The following is a 20,981-nucleotide window of genomic DNA, read 5'->3' as shown; positions in this document are numbered from 1 at the left end:
CAGTCAACTAAAGCCAAAATTTTTTTTTTTTTAAATATACATACCAACTTCATTAGGATTTTGGAGCCTGACCATTTCTCTATCTGACTTTTAATTTACTGTTAAAATATTTATAAGTAGTGGTGGAAAAAATTTCTTTTATTTCTAATTCTTTAAAATATCAATACACTGGATATTAATACCACAGGAAAAAATATTTTCTGAAACTGCGGAAAACCCGTTGTAGAATTCTTATCAGAACCAATTTGCCAATTACCATAATACCAGTAGTACATATTACCGTCAGTGATACATATGAATTAAGCATCATCTGTGAATGGGAATTTTTTATGGTTTTCTTAAACAAAATTCTTTTTAATCTTTCTTCCATGAGCTTGGCTCTTGAGCACATGGCTTATTTTATTTTACTTCAATTAATACACATTATCAATATTAATTGAGCTTTAGTATCAATAATAATATGGAGATTTTTTTATGGTTACCCAAAACATGTATCTAAAAATAAGTATCTTTTCTACTTATTTTCGCTTTTGAGTTCAGAAGTTACTTTTTTATATCAATTAATACATATTACCAACATTAATTAAGCATCATTGTCATCAATGATAGTATGACGATTTCTTACTGTTGTTCTAGACAAATAAATACCTTTACTTCATTTCTTTTGTTTTCTAGTATATTGCTTATTTCTTTTATTTCAATATGCATATATTACCCTAATTAATTAAGCATAATTGGTGTAATTAAGCCTCATTGGTGCCAATTTTTTTATATTTCTCCTAAACGAATTGGCATCACTTTCCCATTAAAACATTGGATGCCCCGCTAATTTTACATGGCCTGCCTGTCTGGCCAAAATGATTTTCCAGTATGCGTTGCATATTTTGATGAAATATTATTAACAACTAAAGAGTTAATTTTTGCAATCATTCATGACACATTTAATTCACTGAGGTCACCGAAAACCTCCATGGCATTCAACGTGTTAATTTTTGCTTTTGAATTAAAAAAAAATTTGTATTCCATAACCGTTAGTTTTAAATAAGTAATTATTTAGAAACACATTTAAAAGGATTAATATAAAAGCAGGTGGTATCAGACAAAGTACAAATTTTGTGACGTAGACCATGTGTGCTACCACGTAATGTTCATTGAATTCATCTGGCAAAGCGAATATAAAATAATTAAATACGTGCAATAAACTATTTTTTGACGAAACTATAAGCTAGCAATTATCACTGATGTGTCTTTAAAATAAGTGAAAATTGATTCATTAAATTTAAAAAAGTGGCTAACGCTTAACCAATCAAAAATTCCATTAGGTTTTTTGCTCATCCTGATAGAACGATTTATCGTAGAATGTTCTAATGTTGACAGTGACTTTCCTCGTGCTTGAAGCGATAGTCTATAAAGGACATATACACACACAGACATATTACATTCATTTTTATATATGTAGATTACTTTTATATTAACAAATTTAATTTGAAAAAAATTACTTATTTTTTAAAATAAAATTATTTTTATAATTTTCAATAAAAGATTTTTTCTTTCTGTATTTGTTCTATCAAAACAAATAAAAGAAAGATTTTAAACTAATTACATTATCATATCACATAATTATATTTGAGAAAAATCTTGAGAAAAAGAAGAAATTAGCAACTATGCAACAATAATCAGTATTAAACAAGAAGAAAATTCTTCAATTTAATAATATCTACAGTTTTTGATAACTTATATACATACTTGATAACCATAATGTAGAACAATATTGACCATACACGTTCCAACAATGTTTCCAACAGATGGAGATGCACCCCAAACACCCATCACAAAGCCACGACTATTGAATAAAACAATTGTAATTACACAAAAATTATCAGTAATTTAAGAAAAAATTTTTTAGAAAAATGTATTACAAGTTTAAAAGGGTTTATGAAGTAAAATAATATACAAATTAATTGACTGTTAAGTTTTATGGCAAAAATTTGGTTATTCTCAAACAATATTATAGAAGCTGGTTTGAATGCAAAAAATGATAATTAAGCAATTAATATTTAGCAAACACATAGCTGTTAAGTTATTAATTAAAAAATTTATACATTCATTTAAGTTACTTGTTTTATGATTCAGCAAAACAAAATACTTTTTATAACATTTGATTAACTTCTAGTTATCTTATTATCTTCCTTTCAGATTTCTAGTAATGTATTTTAAGTAAAAACATTGTTTTTAATTATTTTAAAAAGCGCTAAAACACATCTTTTTAAAAAATGGGATAAAAATTATCCTACATATATATACATATGCAATGAAACTGCTCAGGAGCGACCACTCTCTGTTTCAAAGTAAAATGGTTATTAATGGAGGTTGGTAGTTCTTAGAAGTTACTTCTATTGCTATTTCAAAATGTTATCGAAGGTACATGATTTTTCGTAAGTTATTTTAATTTTACTCTGTGGTATTTTTACAGTGCGAAAATGCCACTTACGTTGGCGTTACGAAAACCGAATCAATGAAAAAGTTTACCGTCAATAAAAATGACCCCAACTGATATAATTATGCATAAAAACAAATTTACCAATCATGAACTATTTTAAATAAATAAACAATTATGTTTTTTATTCAAGTTAACAATTAATTATGTATCATAAAAATTAATTTACTTTAAAAATGAGAGGTGAGATTGTTTGAGAGGCTTAGTTTATTCTAAAAAAACTTTTTTTTCTAAGTTAACTTTTAAACTCTAAAATTAAATCATCAATAGCATCTATCACTTATATATATGCAACATATATATATATGTGTGTGTGTGTTTTTATATTACATAAAGCTGCTTCGCTTACATTATTTCTATAGGGAAATTTAAATATAAATTTTCTATTCAATATTATACTATTTTATTCTGTATGTTAAGATGAACAAAAATAAAAAAAACTTTTCGGTAAGTAAAAAAAAAAAAATATGGCTTACTTTTCTGAAAAATTTTACAATATATAACATTTGTTTACGAGGGGGTTCAGAATTACTAAAGGGGTTTAGAATAATCAAAAAATAATGAATTGACTGTAAAAAAAATTTTATAAAGATATCGATGCAGAAAGAGAGCATTTAAAAAAAAATAATAAATATTAAAAAAAAAAATCAGAAAATTAAAAACCTAAATTCCTTTTTAGGTCAAGTTCAGTGATTTTAAGACCTGATTTAAGTTTCATTGCATAAAAAGAAAACATTTAGGAAAATTGCATAAATGTAAAACATGTAAAAAATTATTTTTTTTCACAATTATATTAATAACAATAATGAGCAAAAAAATGTGTTTAAAAAAATATTCAGGAGGAGTGAAGAGTTAACTATACAGTAGAATCTCAATTATCTGTCACCACGAGTCATATATGCAACAAAAACTCAAAATTGAGAGTATATAAACATTTAACTATGAGAAAAACTACTCAAATCAATTAGGGAGTAAAATAAAGTTTAATAAAATCCCTCATTTGTGTTTTACTTTTCTATTTTTAGTAATGATACAATATCATGAAAAAAATTGATGATTTTTTGTTTTCTGTTTATTAGAGATATTCAGCCATTGTCTTTACAATATAACTTGAGTATTATCAATCATTCAAATACCGGAATATCATGGTTGTTAATGGAATTTAGTTGTTTTCACAATTTCAAGTTTAAATTAAACATATTCCAATTGGTTAGCAACTAATTGATCATTGATACATTTTCAGTAGGCAGGTAAGTAAAGTGATGCCAGCTTAAACATCTCAATTGTCATTTTCTAGAAGTCAAATTTTGGAATCTTTATCACAACATTAATTGGACTGAACTGAACTGAATTAAATGTATGGTTCAATAACACAAGATCCAAAACTGAATCAGTATTTGGGTAACATTAACTGGAATAATGATGAAACCTGCATTGGGACACTTTTAACAGGTGTCAAAAGAAGCATCACGTAACCAAAGGATCGTATGATCTGGCTTTGGATAATCTGGATTCTACTGTGATTATAAAATTCAAAATGTCATTCTATTACATACAAAATTGTTCAAGAATAAATAACCCTTTACCTAGATTTTCCAAAAAAGTTGCCAATAACTGCTACTACAGTGGGCCAACCAGTTGATTGTAAGAAACCAGTTAGCATCCAAAAAAAAACATACCATATTTTGCTATACAAATGTAGCCATTCACTAACAACTCCAAACATGAAAACCTAAAAATTGAACTTTCATAAAACATTGATTTCATAATAAAAAGAAATTTCTAAATATACAAAATTCTTGTTGACACTTAAAAAAAAGAGAAGCAAAAAAATACTGTTTTATTTTTAATTCTTTCCCTGAAATATGTTTTACACATACTCTTCTATACATGTAACAGAAAAACACTAATCAGGATGTTTTAATTGTTTTTCTTGAAAAATACTTATTTTTTTTCTCTCATTAAAAATTAATAAAAATTATACAAAATTTAATTGTATAATTGATATATTAGTGGCATAATTTATATGAAAGATATTATTACAAAGTATATACATACACTTATTGAAGACGAGCACATACCAAATCCAAGAACATATTTTAAATTCAATCTATCACCAATGGCACCACTAATAAAGAGTCCCTATAAATCAAGCAATATAGCAGTTTTATAATCATAAATAAAATTATAATTTATGTAAATAAAATATTATGATCCGAATTATATGTGAATAATCTAAAAAAAGGGGAGTTCTTCTGTATGAAAATAAGGCAGGAACAACATAATAGGCATAAATAAACAAGCTGATAAATTATTTTTACAATAGGAAAGAGTACAATTATAATAATAGTAATAGGTAAATACCATCATCAGTGACAAAACACAGAACTTTTTGTTATTTAGTGTGTCAGCACAGATGAATACACTTGCTCAGAGAACTCAAAAAAATGGTACTATTGTCCATTATTAAAAAATAATTTGATAAATTTATATTTTCTAGATATTTGAATACCAACATATATTAGGCAAACATCAATAAAATTTCTGCCTTAAATGCTGCTGCTTCAACATTAAAGATAAATGTAAAATCAAGAAGAGTTATTAAAAAGAATAAATAAATAAATTGAAATTTTATTAACAATGAGATCAAGCACCTGAGGTGCATAAAATTCTAAATCTTTAGTAATTTAGAGTAAGTTTTGATTTTATTTTTTGAGTGTGACAAAGTTTACTGGCTTTTGGGAATTTGGTGAAATATTTTATGTCACAAATAAAAGGATTTTTTTTACACACATGAGACAGTGCTAAACAAAACATTATGAGATTATATAAAACTTAGCAACACTGCATGTTGATTAATGTGGCTACTAATGTAAATTCTCAAGTACAGTTGCTCCAAATACAAATGTGCACTGCATATTTCGTAAGTTATTTTTAATAACAAAAATGAACAATCAGAAAAAGAAACAAAAGAAAAACCTATTTATTAATAATTTTGTAATCAAAACACATTTTTATATAGCAATAATTGAATTGAAATAAAATTAAATGTTGTATAAAATTGGGAATGATCAGGATTGGACAAAAAAAAAAATTCTATCTGCATTTAAGAAATACATAGCTACATACCGGGGTTGGACAAAATAATGGGAACACTTCTCTACTAATCAGGGTTGGCAGGTTTTTGACATGTGACAGTTTTTGACAGTTTAAACCATGGTTTAAACCGTCACGTCAAAAACCTCACTGTCAAAAATGTCGAAAATGTCAAAAACCTATATTCATATGTGAAATTTAATTAATACATAAAATTTATATATTTTTTATAAAGGATAGTGTTTCTAAATATGTTCTAGAAAAAACAAATTTAAAATTTTGAAGAAACACTTATATTTTGAATAGTAACCAAAATCTTGTACTTTTGAAAACTCACATCTTTTGTAATATTATGTATTCATTTTCATGTGTTATTGAAAATCTGCAGTGATATTATTAAGAAATTTATTTATAAGCAAATTTAGTGTATAGTATAGATTATACTAAAAATTAGACATTTTTAAAGATAAACATTAGCAGTTTTGTACATTAGACATCTTTTAAAGAAAAATCTTTTTAATATTCTTTTAAATCTTCTTAATAATCTTTTTAACATAAGACAATACAAATTTAAGTGCTTTCTGTTAAATACACAGAGTAGTTAGTGTCGATTTACAGTATATTCAGCCTATTCATTTACTATGCTGAAAATTTAGTTTATCCAAATACTTGTGAATTTCATTTTGCAGAATACTATATACATAGTTTTGTTGAATATCTAAATATTCAGCTGTTGAATAATTACTTCTTGCTTTCAAGATATGCATTATTTGTATTCTTAATACAAGTGGGGGAAACAAATTAAGAGGTAAAAATTGTTTTAAAATGGTAAGTGTAATAATTATAAATAAATATAATAAACAATATGAATTATATTTATCATTATTAATATCCTTATAAATATTAGTTATATGTCAAAAATGCATAGTAATAAACTTTTAATTTTCTTAAGTATCAAAAAAAAAAAATTTTTTTTCAAAATATAAATATTTAAAAAAATTTTGTGCAAAATTTTTCTGCACATGCATTTGAATATAAATTTCTGAGATTTTAAATCTGTTATTTTACCTTAATTTTAATTAAAAAATATCTTAAAACCTGCTGATTACCTATAGTATAATTAAATTTCAATATAATGCACGGCAACTGTTGGTAGTTTTGAAGTTTATATATTTTTTGGCAAACTTTAGTTTTTGACATTTTTGACGGGTTTTTGACGGTTTAAACCAGTATTATACCCTTGTCATGTCAAAAACCACTTTTTGACGTCAAAAACCCAACCCTGCTACTAATCCATGTAGAAGGATGGAAAAAAACGTAAAATGATAAAATAAAAAAAAAATTACGAAAACGTTAGCTAACTGTAATGAAAAACGTCCTGCCAATCTGTAAAAGAAAGAAAGTCGTTTAAAAGAAAGAAAGTTTAATCTGTAAGAATCAGTTTCAATAGTGAACTTTAAAATTTCTTATATTGCATCCAAACTACATAATGTCTGAAAGAGGAGATTGTTTACAAACCATCCCATGATAATTTGCAAACTATAGAAAAAAGCATAATCCAAATCAATGTTCCCATTCTTGAGTTATTAGCGAACATACATGCAGACAGATTTCGGTTTTTACAGGTTACAAGAGATACAAGGTTTAGTTTAAAGTTTGTGGATTGGACTTTTTTACATTTCATATATTTTAATATTATTGCATACACTTATATGAGCTTTAAAAATTTTTAAATATTTTTAAAGATTAACAATTATTGAATTGTGATATGATAACTATTTAAAAAGATATTTTTTAAATAAATGTACCTTTTTTAAAAAAAACAACATATTGAGATGAAATATTTCATCATTTTTGTAAATATTTTTTACTTATGATAAGGTTAATATTCAAAGTATTATTAATAGATGCATAATGTATGAAAATATATAATTAAAAAAATATATAATTAAGAAAATATATAATTTAAAAAAAATTATAAAAATTTCTTTCAACACTCTTCAAACTAATCCTGGTACATATCAAATTAATTTTTTAAAAAATATTTAGTTACATTTTGTTTAATTACATTAAATTTGAACTAGATGGCTTGAATCAAACTTATCCTTAAATTGATATAATTCTTAAAGAAAACAACACAACATCACTTTGTATGTCAGTTATGCTTAGAAATCTTTCTCTTATTTTTTTCAATTTTCTTCATGATACCAATTTTGTCATCTGAAAATGATGTTTTACAAAATATTTCTACCAAGGACTTTAATTGAAATAGATCATATATAGCTAAAAAAAAATTTGTTTAAATAAAAATTTAACATGTAATTTGGTTGTCTGCCAAAATGGAGAAAGGTAGATTGTTCCTGTTTTGGGGGGATGTCCTCATAAGCCTGAGTAGGAATGGGCACCCCTATCAGAAATCATTGAAGTTTAATAAATGCCTCTTTTTCTTCATTAAAAAGAAAAAGAAAAAAAGCACCCATATATATAATAGTTGAGTTTGTAGAGGGTAAAAAATTTCATACTAATCTGATTTTGTGAATAATAGTGCTTCTAAAAGAGTTAAGAATTTGAAAGTAGACCATAAATTATTCATATGAAATCATTGAAAAATAACTCATTAGTTGATTAAATACACATTATTCTATGAGTGACAAATTATATACGGTTCACATTTGAAATTACAGTAAAATTTCTAAGTAAGAAAATGTATAATCATCAATAATTATTGTACTTACAATTGCATATGAAGTCATGAATACAGTATCTAAAACTCCAAGAAAAAAAGATGCATCAACAGAATTATCAAATAAATGATGTCCATTCCATTTCTGTGAAAGAAAAATTCTCAAATTATAAAGAGGTAGATAAAAGTACAGTTTTTTTTTTTTTTTTTTTTTTTTTTTTTAGAAAAGTGAACAAGTTTAAGAAAATTAAAATTCATGGATGCAGTAAATTTCCAATTACAAGTAGAAGTGGGAGGCAACAACAACTGTAGATGAGTGAATTCCATGTATAATAATAAAAAATTTCACAAAGCACAAAAAAAGGAACACCTTTACAACTTTTGATCTAGTCACTTTTGATTTTCAGACACTGAGATACAATCTTAGTGGCTTGAGGGTTCAATCTTAATGTTAATTAACTAATGCAGATAATATTTTAAGAAAATAAATCTGACACAAAACACACTTTCTCTGGCTGAACATAAGGGTTATCTCAATTTGTAAACTTTTGCTTCCTTAAGCAATATTTCCCAATAAAATATTGATTTTGATAATTTAATGGCATTTGTTGCTTAAAATCCTCACTAAGAGTAAATATATATATATATATATATAAATACACACAGTATAGAACCTCTTATCCAGAAATCAAAAAACCAGAACGAAATTCGATAAATATTCCCGCCATTTCTTTTCTTAAAAAAATTTTTTCCTTCATAGTTGTTGTAGTTTTATTTACGTTGCACTAGAGCTGCACAATGGGCTATAGGCGAAGGTCTGGGAAACATCCCTAAGGATGATCCGAAGACATGCCATCACAATTTTGATCCTCTGCGGAGGGGATGGCACCACTTCGGTAGCCTGACGAACTGCGCACGAAGTTGAGCACTTTACGGAAGAACAGTTTAACGAGGACTAATACCGCACACCCTCGATCCCTTCGTAGACTGATCCAAGTGGCCACCCACCCGCACACTGACCGCAGCTAGTGATGCTTGACTTTCGTGTTCTACTGGGAACCATGTCTTAAGGATCATTCCACTGCAGAACTTCTTTTTTAACTTCATAAGATTTTAGGATTTTTCCTTCCTTTTTAAAAGATATTTACTTTACCATCATTTTAGAAATAATCATTAGTTTCTTACACTGTCAAGAGAAGTAAGAGCCCTGTACTAAACATCAATCATTCCCTTCTTCACCCCCTACATAGTTGTTTCCTTTCAATCATAGCTTAGTAAGAAAGGGTGACTCATTGAACACCTGTTTCCTTATCATCTGGCCCTTAACCAGAGGGAGTCATTACTACCAGCTTCTCACAGTAAGAGTCATCATGTCTGTTGATTGCTTAGTACTGGAGAGTTAAAACAAATAATTTTATTTCTCTTTTTTGATTCTTAGAAATCTCTTTAAGTACTCTCTACAAGGACTGCAGAACTCCTATTTTTCTGATTATCTGGGTACCCCTTTTTTTCTTGTTATTTCCTACTTTTTCTTATTTTTTTTAAAAACTATCTGCCATTTCTGCTATTCCCCCTTGAAAGATAGTGACAGCCAAAGAAAGGGGAATAATGACTGAAGGTCAAGAATTGCAACTGCACCCATTTTTCAATCCATTCATTTTGAATGGGGTGTTAGGAGGGGGCAGAATGTGGTAGAACATAAATTCTTTTTATTATGTCAGCTTCTGTGTCTGCTTGCCACTTTATGTTTAATTGGTGTGGAGGAGAAATAAAATCACTCAGCTTAATGAGGAATAAGATTGTGATAGATGTGTTTTTCCTTCTGATTTCGATTAATGATTTAGCAAAATGTTGAGACCCAAGTTAAACTCTTCTAGATAGTAAATGTGTGCCAGAATCATGGCGATATTGTCGCAGAATGTTAGAGAGTTTTTTGCAGAAAGATTTTTCCTTTGGGAAGTAAAAGATTTTAAATTTCTTTTCCACAGAAATTTTCAAAAGATTTTTTTTTTCATCCAGAATTATATTCAAACGATGGAATATTATTCTCGCGCATCGGAAGGGAAAGAAATGCTCGCGATTTTTCTCTTCTCATTTGAGAATAATAAAGAATAATGAAATAAAAAATTGTGTTTTTCTTTTGTCCAGAAATTTTCGAAGGATTCCTTCTTTTTTCTATCAAGAATTATATTCAAACGATGTCTCTCTCGCGCATAGGAGGGAAAAGAAACGATCGTGACTTTTCTCTTCTCATTTGAGAATAATGAAGTAAAAAATTTTGTTTTCCCTTTCCCCAGAAATTACCAAAAAAAAATTTTTTCCCATCCAGAATTACATTCAAACATTGTCTTTCTCGTGCATAGGAAGGAAAAGAAATGCTTGTCATTTTTCCATTTTCATTTGCTAATAATGAAGTAAGAAATGGAGTGGATGGTTTTGAATCCTAACGCCCTTTTTTTTCCATTTTACCCTTTTTGCTCATTTTATATTAAGCCTGAATATATTTTTATTTAATTATTTTTCTTCTTTCTTTTTATCTTATTAAACTTATGTGTATTACTTTATTGTTTTTCCTTCTTCTTAAAATTATTTCTAAAAATAATTTTTTTTATTTGGGTTTGACAATAATAAAAAAAAAAAAACGACGTTTGGTAGCTATTCAGAAAGCCGGAAAAATCAGTTATCTGGAATAGTGATGGCCCGGACCATTCTGGATAATCGGTTCTCAACTGTATTTATATATACAGTACAGAACTCGTTATCCGGAAATCAGAAAACCGGAACAAAATTCGATAGATTTTCCCACCATTTTTTTTTAAATGTTTGTTCCTCATAAGATTTTTCTTTCTCTTTTGAAAGATGTTTACCATACCATCATCTTGGAAATAATCATTAGTGTATTACTTCATCGTTTTTTCTTCTTTTTAAGATTATTTCCAAATATTTTTTTTTTAGTTGAGTTTAACAATAAAAAAAACGGCTTTCCGAAAAATCAGTTATCCGGAATAGCGATGGTCCCGATCGTTCCGGATCAGTTCCCTACCAGTTATCTGGAAAACAAAAAAAAAACAGAACAAAACCGATACATTTTCCCGCCATTTTTTTAAAAAAATGTTTTTTTCCTCATAAGATTTTAGGATTTTTCTTTCTTTTTTGAAAGATGTTAACCTTACCATCATATTGGAAATAATCATTAGTGTATTATTTCATCGTTATTTCTTCTTTTTAAGATTTTTTCCAAATATTTTATATTTTTTTTTAGTTGGGTTTAACAATAAAAAAAACTGCTTTTTGTAGCGATTCAGAAAACCGGAAAAATCAGTTATCCGAAATAGTGATGGTCCCGATCGTTCCGGATAATCGGTTCCCTACTGTATATACCAAATACATTTTATAGGTAAAATATATCTTTAAATAAAAAAATATAAGTAAAATGTTATTGTTGTCTCATGTCCTCAATACACATTTCTGAATTTCCTAAGCAATTTACTATATTATGAAAGTGTTATGCAGACAAATGTATACATATTCTAATATAGTTCAACTTCAATATATATGATCAATGTTCTTAAAATAATTTATATATTTTCTTCTACACATCATTTTGCATGTATCCCCAACTTTTGTGTAATTCCAAGCACAAAAGTACAATAAAATACTATAAATGGCTCTAGATTAATAAAATACAACTTCCAGGTTGTGAAGAACACTCAGAGCATAGTACAATATAATTGCAGTACAATTTTTTTAAAGGTTTTTTAAGAAATTACAAGCTTAAAAATGCTGTGTATAGTTGATTATTGTCTCTCTACTTCTTTTTCTATGAAATGGCAAGCTAGTAAAAATGATTGATTTGCATAAAATGTAATTACTTACTTTCATAAAATATGGATACATCTATATCCACTGACACCTAAGGGATAACATTCAAAAGTCACCACTTTGAAATTTACAATGTTTGTATCTTATTATTTTGCTACATTATTGTATGGTTATTAGTTGCTATATAACAATATTGGATTATATATTTTATATAAATTAAAGCTAACATTATTATAATAATATTTTAATGCACTCGGAGTGCAAAAAGTTAAGTTATAATTTTAACAGCATTAATGTCTAGATGTTTGTTTTTTTTTCGCCAGTTTTTATTTAAAAAAAATTGTGAGTATAAATAAGAATTAGGTTACTTTAAAAAATATATATTGATGTCTGATAGAAATCTGCAAATATTTACTGACATTTCTTAATTGAAAAATAATTAAATATACACGTATATGTAATAATAAGATCAAGAATAAAACTTCCACTTGAATAAAAAGTAACCGAACATTTCTCGGGCTGTTTGGGTGAAAAGTTTCAGTGATTGTAACGCACAAGATAAACAAAAGTAAAATTATTTGTCATTTAAAAAGTACCACTAAAGTCAATTTCCATCAAATTTTAAACAGTTTAGATTAAATATATTTAATCTAAACTGTTTAAAATTTGATGGAAATTGACTTTAGTGGTATACCAGGGTTGGGTTTTTGACGTCAAAAAGTGGTTTTTGACATGACAAGGGTATAATACTGGTTTAAACAGTCAAAAACTGAAGTTTGCCAAGAAAATATATAAACTTCAAAACTACCAACAGTTGCCATGCATTATATTGAAATTTAATTATACTGTAGGTAATCAGCAGGTTTTAAAATATTTTTTAACTAAAATTAAGGTAAAATAACAGATTTAAAATCTCAGAAATTTATATTCAGATGCATGTGCAGAAAAATTTTGCACAAAAATTGTTTAAATATTTATATTCTGAAAAAAAAAAAAAAAAAATTTATATTTAAGAAAATTAAAAGTTTATTACTATGCATTTTTGACACATAACTAATATTTATAAGGAACTTACAAGTTATGTTGTATAAATACAAACTTGATACAAGTGTATAACAAAAATTTTTTAATGTTATACCGAGTATCTTTATTATCCAGTATGTTAATTTGAATTTAAAAGTAGTTATATTTATGAAAAATGATAAATATAATTCATATTGTTTATTATATTTATTTATAATTATTACACTTATCATTTTAAAACAATTTTTATCTCTTAATTTTTTTTCTCCACTCATATTAAGAATACAAATAATGTATATCTTAATGTATATACAAATAATATATATCCTAATTAAATACATAATGTCTAATTTTTAGCATAATCTATACTATACACTAAATTTGGTTATAAATAAATTTCTTAATAATATCACTGCAGATTTTCAATAACACATGAAAATGAATACATAATATTACAAAAGATATGAGTTTTCTAAAGTACAAGATCTTGGTTACTATTCAAAATAGTGTTTCTTCAAAATTTTAAATTTATTTTTTTCTAGAACATATTTAGAAACACTATCCTTTATAAAAAATACATAAATTTTATGTATTAATTAAATTTCACATATGAATATAGGTTTTTGACATTTTTGACAGTGAGGTTTTTGACATGACGGTTTAAACTGTCAAAAACTGTCACATGTCAAAAACCTGCCAACCCTGAAATATACGAATTATATTTTAAAATGTGAAACAAACAATATCTATTAAATTTTTAATTATTTTAGAGAAAATAATTTAAAATTTAATAGATATTGTTAAACAGAAAAAATTATATATTTTTTTTTCTTTCAATTTATTGCCTTTAATGGCCTTTATAATTATGGTCCCAGTACACTAAAACCTGTTTTAAATTCACAAACAAGAGTTTCAGTATTAAACTACTATGTGTTTGCCAACAAAATGTGGTCATACTTGAGGTAATATAAAAAAATAAGTGATACAAGGATGTTTTTACAATAAAAAAGCAAAAATTCTTAATGTTTCTTCAAAATTTTAGATATCTCTGCTCCTTCAAAAAATATTAACTTTTCAAATAAATACTATTTAAAACGTTTTCCTTCATTTGCTTAGTAATTATTGGTTTATACAAAAAAAAAACATTTAATGCTATCTTCATGTGGTTTTAAATAAAGGGGCAGTAATTATATCTTGCCATGAATTACAATTTAAAACTGTCACTAAATTTTTATTTTAAAGTTTTTCCCTTGCTGGTCATTGATTTATTTACTTAAATGTGTAGTCTTAATGTGAAAATTATCACTTATTAAGTTAATTATGAGATGAATTTTTCCTAATTGTCTTAGGCAAAAGTTAAAATTTTAAGAAAATTACCCATAACTTTTTGAGATGGATTTGGATTATTGGTTCTCAAAATAGGAGAAAAGATGGTTGTCATCTTGAAATTATGGTCAAAAAAGCAAGGTAAAACAAGAGAAGTAAAAACACATTCAAGCAATAACTTAAGAATTAAAGCAATCTAAAATTATCATTCTTAAACATGAAGTACTTACCTCATCATATATTCTTGGAAGTGATACATTTTCAGGAGTCCAGGTAGATGTTACAGTAACTTTAACATTACTAAAAGTCTTACGAGTAGCATGGAAAAGAGCGTAGCTATACATAAAAAAATAAAAAATATGCATGACTTCATTTAATTAAAGTATATAAAAATTAAATTTAATATTAGAAGTATCTAATGGGCAATTCCATGGAAAGTAAGACATAGTGGATGCCACGGCCGGATTTACGTGTAAGCAGCTTGGGGCCCCCAGATCCCACTTTTTTTCTTCGTTTTTTAAAGTTTTATTCGGAGATGGGGCCCTATGAAGCCCATTATAATTTTTTTCTTTTTACATTTTCGGATGCTTTTCAAAATCTAATCAAAGTGTTTAAAAATATAATTGTTGGCTATACACACTTTTTATGTAAATAAAAAGTAAGGTATTAATTTCTTATTCCTTATACTATTTCTAAATGAATTTGGTATACTTAGTTTAATTGCATTATTTTATAAAAATAATTTATCTGTAATATTAATATTTAAAATAAGTGTAGAAGTCAAAGTGTGAAAAAATAGCCTTATTTCCATGATTGGATTTGACATTCAATGCTAAAGGCCATTTTTAGTATATATTTGTCTAAATAAATAGTGCGAAAGTTTTAGAACACAAAATAACTCACAGAGAAAAAATTACGGCACTTCTCTCAAAAAAGAAGAAAAAAAAAAAAAAACAATTTTGGTAACAAAACCAAAATATATGGTATTTAAATCATTCATTTGGTAATTTTTTTGTTCAAAATGCAGCAGTTTATCGAAAATTCAGGTTTTTAAAATTATAGCTCTTATTACCACACATTTAATAAAAATGCAAAAGTCAAAAATAAAATGAACCGAATTAGTGATTATTATGCCATACTCTAAGGCAGCGGTTCCTAATTATTATTTAGGCTTCCCTCTACGGAACCCAAAATAATGGCGGAAACCGATATTACGATTAAAGTTTATTAAGGTAATTGTGAACGTTATAACCTAAAAAAAGACTATTTTAAAAATATTTAATTAGTTAATTAGAGAAATGAAGAATTTTCATTGTTTTATCATTAACAATCTTAAATAAGGTTTTATAGCCGATAGTTAAATTTGCAATCCTTGTGCTATATCTACTCAATTCTGAATTTATTTTTGGAGTATATACAAAAGCTGAAAATGAATAAGATAAGCCAAATTATAGTTTATTTCTAAATGAACTGAAGAGACTAGTTATGAACGCTATACAAATGAAAATTTAGAAATCATTTTTCTTTATAAAAGAATTTAGTTATTTTATATTGATTTGAAAAGTGTGGTAAAAAATATTAATGTAATATTTCATAAATGCTTATTTTTTTCCTAATTTGATCAACATTCAACACTTTTTATTTTTAGAAATATATTTTCATTAAAAAAATGCCATTTCTATTTAATTGGTATTTTACTTCAAATAATTTAATAAAGGAAACAGAAAGATCATATACGATATGATTTATATTTTGGATCAAAATACAGTACAGAACCCTATCCAGAAATCGGAAAACCAAAAAACAGGAACGAAATTCGATAAATTTTCCTGCGGTTTTTAAAAGAAAAATTCTTTTCCTAAAAAGATTTTAGGATTTTTCTTTCTTTTTTGAAAGATGTTCACCTTACTATCATTTTGGAAATAATCATTAGTGTATTACTTCATCGTTTCTTCTTCTTTTTAAGATTATTTCCAAAAAAAAATTTTTTTTAGTTGGGTTTAACAATAAAAAAACGGCTTTTTGAAGCGATTCAGAAAACCAGAAAAATCATTTATCCGGAATAGTGATGGTCCTGATCGTTCCGGATAATCGGTTCCCTACTGTATAATCAGAGATTATAAAAGAACTATCTAGAAGTTATAAAAGTATTCATCCCCGGTTGTAAAAAGTACTAATTCGCTCTAAAACCATTAAGTTCCATATAAGACAGTTTGGAACTACTTTCCTAAGGTATCATGATAAAATTAAAAAAGTTAACACATTTACTACCGAACAGCATGGCAAAAAACTATATTTTTATTATGTTAATTTCATGAGAAGTCATAACCAGATCAATATTGAAAAAAACTATCCCGTATTTTGGTGTTCCCATAAATACTGTAAATTTTACTATATTTTAATAGTTTTGACCATACTTTTTTTTCTCAGTGTGGTCAGTACCATGATTCACATTTCATAAAAGGTACTGTATTGTCGCATGCAAACAGATATTTTTTCTCAAAATTTAAGAGAGCCTTCTATTTTGACACCTCCAATTTTTTTTAAAAAATTATTTTTTTGCAAAATTGAAGGGGAAAAAAACACGAGTCTAAAAGTTTTACATCAAGAACATAACCAGAAATTTTCGACAAAATCAAGAATGTCAAGTATTCAAATGACTTAATTTATTAAATTTTTAAAAAAAAATTATAAAAAAAAATCGCAAGGCAGGTGTGCATATTTTGGGCTGAAGATTATGAAATCTAACACGAAACTATGAGATCGTGGCTTCTATTCCAGCTGATGACAGTTTTTTATTTTTATTTCTTTATACTGAAAAAATTTTTTCTTATTTTTTTTAAAAGTATGCATGTAAAACTAATGATTTAACAATTATTTAAAAAACTAGAAGACTCCGCCCCTTGTTCACTTTGCTCACTAACCCTCGTGGTTGCTTTTCATTAATCATTGCAGATATGAGGAAAAACGGCTATTTCCATTTTTTTACACAAAAATTACGATTGCCATTTACATTTTAAAGATGACTAAATTTAAGCAAATCAATAAAATTGGAACACCCCGCAAAGTTATTAGTCAGTGAAGATGAACTCGAGGGATAGAGCATTTGCCTTCGAATGAGGTGAACCGAGTTCGAATGCCAGTGCCTGCTGGTCGATATGAATTCTACTTTCGGCTTGCACCGACCACAGTGCTGACCTAAAATATACTCAGTGGTAGACGGATCATGGGTTAGAGCCCCCTTGTTGTCAGAGTAACCGACGGAGGCTTTCGTGGTTTTCCTCTCCATGTAACTCAAATGCGGGTTGGTTCCATCAAAAAGTCCTCCACGAAGGCAAAAATTTAATCAAATACTTGATCCTGGGGTTCTCTTATTTGCTGGATTGGGTTCAAAATTACAAGGCTAGGAGTTGAACATTAGTAGTCGAAACTTGAATTTGGGTGGGCTGTTCAATGACTGTTATAAAATAAACGAATAATTTAGCTGTAATAGCCTGGTTGAGGACTATGGACTCATGTTCATGAGAATGGGAGTTCGAATCCAGCTGGCCAAACAATTCCCATGTATAAAATGGTGACTGGTGCATGCTAAATCTGTCTGGGTCACAAAGTCCACTAAGTTCTCATAACAAATCAATACCTCTGGGTACTGATCCAGAAGTTCACTTGTCTTCTGCATTGAGTTCAAAATTACAAGGCTACGCAGTTAAACATGGGGAGTTGTAAACTCAAAATTGAGTCAAGTGTTTCAACGGTGGTCATAAAAAGAATAAAACTAATAATCAAATTGTATTTTCTTGTATTTCTTTCTAACTCCTTGCATATTTTCCACACACCTTCATAATTTCATGTTTCTAAGTCTATGGATTTTGAGTAGCAAAGCAAAATGTAATGTAAAGAAATTTTTTTAATAATTTAATGTTAATACTCAACAATAAAAAATGACAGTTTTCCTCAGGTGTATATAAATAGAATTGAACTTATAAGGGCCCCATCTTTTTCAGTAGCTTGGGGCCTCGCCAAACTTAAATCCGGCCCTAGTGGATGCACATTATATAGTATTAAAAGCTCTATCAAAGAAACTGTTACATATTTCATTTGACATTCAACCTTTACCATAGGAATTGCAGGAATCAAGGGAAAATTAAACAATATCTGTTTATGCCAATTAAAACATAGCTGCCAAAGAGGTTTCTGAACTTGTTAAAAAAAAATTTAAAAAATATGTACCTAATGGTATGCCCGGAATTGCCTACAAGCTATACCCTTCAAGTTGGTTCACTTCCATGATGTTTCTTATGGTTTCTCATAAGCCACAGCCAAAAACTTGATTACTTTGATGCAGGTGCCAATATGGATATTTTACCAAGAATTATCCCCCAGCCCTGGATGATTTAATTTCTAATGGAACAATTTCAGCATCAGTACCTGGACCAAAATAATAGTCAAGTTTTAGTGATTTCTAGGAAGTGGCCTGCAAGAAACTAATAAAAAAAAATTTTAAAAAAAGAGGAGCACCTTCTAATTAGGGTGTAATTCAAAGCCACCAAAATTTTGGAAGTGTCAAATTATTTTAATGCCTTGGCCATCGAAGTTTGTGCGAACAGATAAATATACAGAAATATTCCCTCAAACTGTCCCTGATCAATGTTGACATACAATGTCAACTAAAATGCAAATATTATTTAGCTGATACACTTTCACATTTAATGTCCAGATTAGATTTAGAAAAAAAATTTTATATATATTCTTTAAAAATGGAATTTCTGACTACAATAAAATTTCTGTTATTAGGAATAGCAAAGTGGAGAGAAAAAAAATTTCAATGAACAATAGTTTTGACAAGATAAAAATTAATACCTTACCTGACGAAAGTAAGGATAAACGCGAGAACATGATATTTAGTCAATTTAGGACTCGCCTGAAAATGTTCTCGATTCTCATTTTCTCGATTTTCATTTTCTGAGTCTACTTCTGAATTATCAGGAGTATTTCGGAAGACAGCACGGCGAGAAGCCATTAAAATTTAAAGCTAGACCGTATGATGTATGATTCATCAAATTCTTTGACAAACAAAAACTTAAAAGCAATTGATGAATTGTTTGTTTTGTCCGGGCTCGTTTGTCATTCGGATGTGTGGAAGCTGCTTCCTGAAAAAGCATAAACTTATCCTAACAAAATCAGTATTGGCGATCGAAATGGGCTACAGATGGCGCAAAACAGAACTCTCCATTTTGCAATTGCAAAGCTTTAATACGCCACCTAGTGAGAAGACCGGTTCAATGTCTCAATCTTCCCACTCCTCCTCTTGACATCTAAACTCGCAGCCTTCGAACTCGGACGGTGGCGTCACTATTCTTCCGAGTCTATTCTATACCCCAGTCCGATAGTAAAACAAAATCCTAAACTCACAACCCCCGAAGAGAGCGGTGAAGGGAATCCCAGTCCTCGAACAAAGGTTTGGACCCTCCCCCTAAGAAGTGATGTTGTGAATGGATAGTCATAAGAAAGTGACCAATGGCTTTTGTTTATCTTTTAATCGTGCTCCCTTCGCTAGGGGGCCGAGACCTCTTTCACAGAGTTCACAGCGTTTTCAGATTTAACAAACTAATGGTTAATAAAGGTCATTTCATTTGTCAAAATTTTATAATTTTCTATTTACATTTATTTTATTATTTACAAACATTTTATTATATTTATGATTATTTTATTATTTACAATTATTTTATTTTATATTTGCGATTGATAAAATGTGTAGCTTTATACCACAAAAATCTTTTAGTCCCTCACAATTTCATTTAAAAAAAACTTCAATATTTTCAAATTTTAAGGATAACTAAAATATTTACTGCATGTTTCAAAACTGCAATAGATTTTATGAGAACTGACAATTACTTTTGAAAGCAATGTTGCAAATTGTATGTAAATTCCACATTCTAGGGATAATCAGTAGTAATATTAGATATACCAAACCTCGCATTTTAGAGATAGTTTTGAATGCTTTGTTACAGAATAATCACCTGATGTTGTATAGGTTTAAATATCGTAATAGAATTTAAAACTTTGTTATATGCCAGAAATGATTTAAATTAAAAGCTGATAAATGAATTTAATTAAAACAATCAAGCATTAACAAATAAGTTTATTAGTCTATATATAGACCATTTCTCCATTTACTTTCCAAGTATCATTAAGTGAAAGCTTGTTTGCTTAAATAGATATCAATATTACCTGGCCTCGAAGATGCGTTAATGTGCGTTAACATACGATTTTGGGTTTCCATTAAAATTTCTATCAAAGCAAATATTTCAGGAAGTTTTCAAAATATACTTGATTAGTTTTTAGTACTATAAGGGTTGGTGCAAATTTTCAAGTCTTTGAAAAAATCCTTTACTATGTTAGATTAGTATATACAAATCATTCTGCGAAGGTTTTCACATGCTAATTATTATTAACGTATTTTAGCTGTTTAAGCATTATTACACAAAAAATTTGCTACAAAATTAATTTCCGAAGAATCTATGAAAATCGCAA

The 20,981-nt window shown here is 27.6% G+C and overlaps 1 protein-coding gene across 2 annotated transcripts in view; it reads right to left on the bottom strand.

Annotated features, from left to right (window-relative positions):
• Positions 1-19,656, bottom strand: part of LOC107446427 (sugar phosphate exchanger 3) — a 53,816-nt gene extending 34,160 nt beyond the window's left edge. Inside the window, exons 1-7 of one of the 2 annotated variants that reach the window (XM_016061068.4) lie at positions 19,313-19,605; positions 14,678-14,783; positions 12,153-12,189; positions 8,329-8,421; positions 4,556-4,639; positions 4,084-4,229; positions 1,747-1,843 (exon numbers count right to left, since the gene is read on the bottom strand). In XM_016061068.4, coding sequence (XP_015916554.1) covers positions 1,747-1,843; positions 4,084-4,229; positions 4,556-4,639; positions 8,329-8,421; positions 12,153-12,173 — 441 coding nt within the window. In that variant the 5' untranslated portion in view covers positions 12,174-12,189; positions 14,678-14,783; positions 19,313-19,605. Of the gene's footprint in view, positions 1-1,746; positions 1,844-4,083; positions 4,230-4,555; positions 4,640-8,328; positions 8,422-12,152; positions 12,190-14,677; positions 14,784-19,312 lie in introns of both variants that reach the window. The other variant, XM_016061067.4, reaches the window with a different exon arrangement.
• Between the last annotated feature and the right edge of the window lie 1,325 nt (positions 19,657-20,981).

The sequence above is a fragment of the Parasteatoda tepidariorum genome, chromosome 11 (genome assembly GCF_982258835.1).
Source record: "Parasteatoda tepidariorum strain Cologne lab strain chromosome 11, Ptep-v5.0, whole genome shotgun sequence".
NCBI lineage: Eukaryota > Metazoa > Arthropoda > Arachnida > Araneae > Theridiidae > Parasteatoda > Parasteatoda tepidariorum.
Note: the sequence above shows the minus strand (reverse complement) of the source record. Positions and strands in the feature narration are given on the sequence as shown.